Here is a 2,420-nt window from a genome sequence, read left to right as displayed (position 1 = left end):
GCACGAGTAGGCTTAGAAGATACTAAATTGAGTTCCCTAAGCCTTAGGGCTATTATGTGATTGTCCCCTATATGATTGTGTGTCTCTTAAATGGTTTTATAAAGAATGTTGACTTAGTAACCGTTGTCTATAGTAACTCTTAGGAACAATTAGGTGTATATGAAGAGGTTGTATGGGCGGTCACTTCATTATTCACTTAAGTGTGGCTTAGGGTGACTTGAGATAGAGGCTTAAATGGTAATGAAGGACTTACTTTGCTATCTTGTTTAAGTATGGTACACTTGTGTTAATTGAGTTGTAAATGATGTGAATATGGTCTCAATTGTGAATGGTGACTTGAAATGTGGGTTTATGCTTGTGGTTGTAAAGGTTTGTTAAAGAAGGTCTTAAAAGCATACAATCCTTGTAAATGTCCGTTATGCATGTTTTCTTGCATGGTCATCATACTTAGTGCTTATTGTACTAATTCCATATTTCTCTATTGTTACAAGTGTAGGTGGTGGAAAGTGAGGGGATCTTTTGAGGAATCTTGGGATATTGACTCTTCTCAAGAAGCTTGGTATGTCCTCATATATTTGAGGACATAGTTGTTACCTTTCTAGTATTTCCACTTAGACATTGTATAAGACTTATATTTTGTTGTAAAGGGTCGTGCCCCTAAGATGTTCTATTCGTGTCTAAGATGATACACGAGACTTAGAAATTCTACTTCGGTACATTTGAAATATTTTATGAGTATTGTGAATTTGTTTTAAAAAGTGTTTAAATTCCTTACGGTTTTTATTACCGAATGCGATGAATGAATGCTAAGAGGCTTGTATTAGACTTTTGAGAGGTCGAGTACGCATGTTACGACTTGGGGGTGCTCCAGGGTCATTACAAACTTGGTATCAAGCATAAGGTTTTGGAAATTGTCCCTTAGGATTCAAAGTCTCATATGCCACGTCTAGTAGAGTCTTGTTCATCGGTGTGAGTCGCGACACATCTATGAGCAAGAGGCTATAGGATGGTAGAAGTTTCACTTATTTCATTAATCTTGACGTCATGCCTTAGAGTTTGGTTTATAAGTATCTTCCCTAATCTGTCTCTTGTGTTTATAGGATATGAATACGAGCGGAAGAGAAGAATGCGGATGGGGGAGTTCCTCCCCAAGGTCTTCAAGGTGACCAAGTTCCCATAGGCAATCAAGAGAATGAGGTTCCGGTGGTTCCCCCGGCCATGACTAATGAAGAGATTAGGGCGGCTTTTCTAACTATAGCTCAAGCCATGACGGCTCAAGCAAATAGAGATGTGGTGCCTAGGGTAAATGCTAATGAGAGTACGGCTGACTCAAGGTTGAGAAACTTTGTGAGGATGAATCCTCCTATATTTTTGGGCTCTAGAATTGGGGAAGATCCCCAAGGATTCTTGGATGAGATTTACAAAATTGTGGATGCTATGGGAATATCTTATAGAGAGAAAGTGGAATTGGCTTCATACCAATTGAAGGAGGTGGCCCAAATTTGGTACACTCAATGCAAGGCAAATAGCCCGGAGGAAGCGGGTGCTATAGAATGGGAGGAGTTTAAGGAAGCATTCTTGGGTAAGTACTTTCCCCTATATAAGAGGGAGTGCAAAATTGAGGAGTTCATTAATCTTTGGCAAGGTAATATGAGTGTGGAGGAGTATGCTTTGAAGTTCTCTATGTTGTCTAGGTATGCTCCATCTGTGGTGTCTAACTCTAGAGAGGAGATGAGTAGGTTTGTTACCGGTGTATCCGACTTGGTGAAAGAAGAGTGTCGTACGGCAATGCTCCATGGTGACATGAACATCTCTAGGCTTGTTGTGTATGCTCAATCTATCGAGGAGTCCAAGAAGACTAGGGTGAGGAAGGATTTGAAAAGGGGTAGGTATGAGGATCAAGGACAACCTAGGTTTAAGAAGAGGGCTACAAATCAAGATTTCTCAAGTGCTCCTAAGGTTAACCATGAAGGAGGTGGTGGTTCTCAAATTGCTAAGGCTACTTGTTCCACTTGTGGGAAGAAGAATTTTGGGAAGTGTCTATCCGGCACTAGTGGTTTCTATGGTTGTGGGAAAAATGATCACAAGGTAAGAGATTGTCCTAATATTGTGGCTAAAGGAAGTAATGCTAGGCAAGCTCCTTATAGTGGTCCTAGTGTTGATGGTCAAGCAAGGAATCCTTTCTAAGCTCTCCAAGCTAACAATGAAGCAAATCCGGATGAAACAAGCAAAATACATAACTAAAAAATTAGGTAAGTAAAACTACAATTAACGAGAACGAAAATCCTACTTAACTACAAATTATCTAATAACACCACTCCCCGGCAGCGGCGCCAATTTGATGTTCGACGTAATCAATTGACACTATTACGGTTCAAGTGCCAAACGATCACGTGTAGTGATATAACCCAACCAAGGGT

General features: G+C 40.2%; 1 protein-coding gene across 1 annotated transcript; it reads left to right on the top strand.

Moving 5' to 3' along the window:
• Window positions 1-1,218: 1,218 nt before the first annotated feature.
• Window positions 1,219-2,187, top strand: LOC125849627 (uncharacterized). Its single transcript, XM_049529681.1, has 2 exons — window positions 1,219-1,694; window positions 1,818-2,187. The coding sequence occupies exons 1-2, from the start codon at window positions 1,219-1,221 to the stop codon at window positions 2,185-2,187; spliced, it is 846 nt and encodes a 281-aa protein (XP_049385638.1).
• The last annotated feature ends 233 nt before the right edge of the window (window positions 2,188-2,420 follow it).

Source organism: Solanum stenotomum, chromosome 1 (assembly GCF_019186545.1).
Source record: "Solanum stenotomum isolate F172 chromosome 1, ASM1918654v1, whole genome shotgun sequence".
NCBI classification, from domain to species: Eukaryota; Viridiplantae; Streptophyta; class Magnoliopsida; order Solanales; family Solanaceae; genus Solanum; species Solanum stenotomum.
The sequence above is the reverse complement of the archived record's forward strand: the minus strand, read 5'-3'. Positions and strand labels throughout refer to the sequence as shown.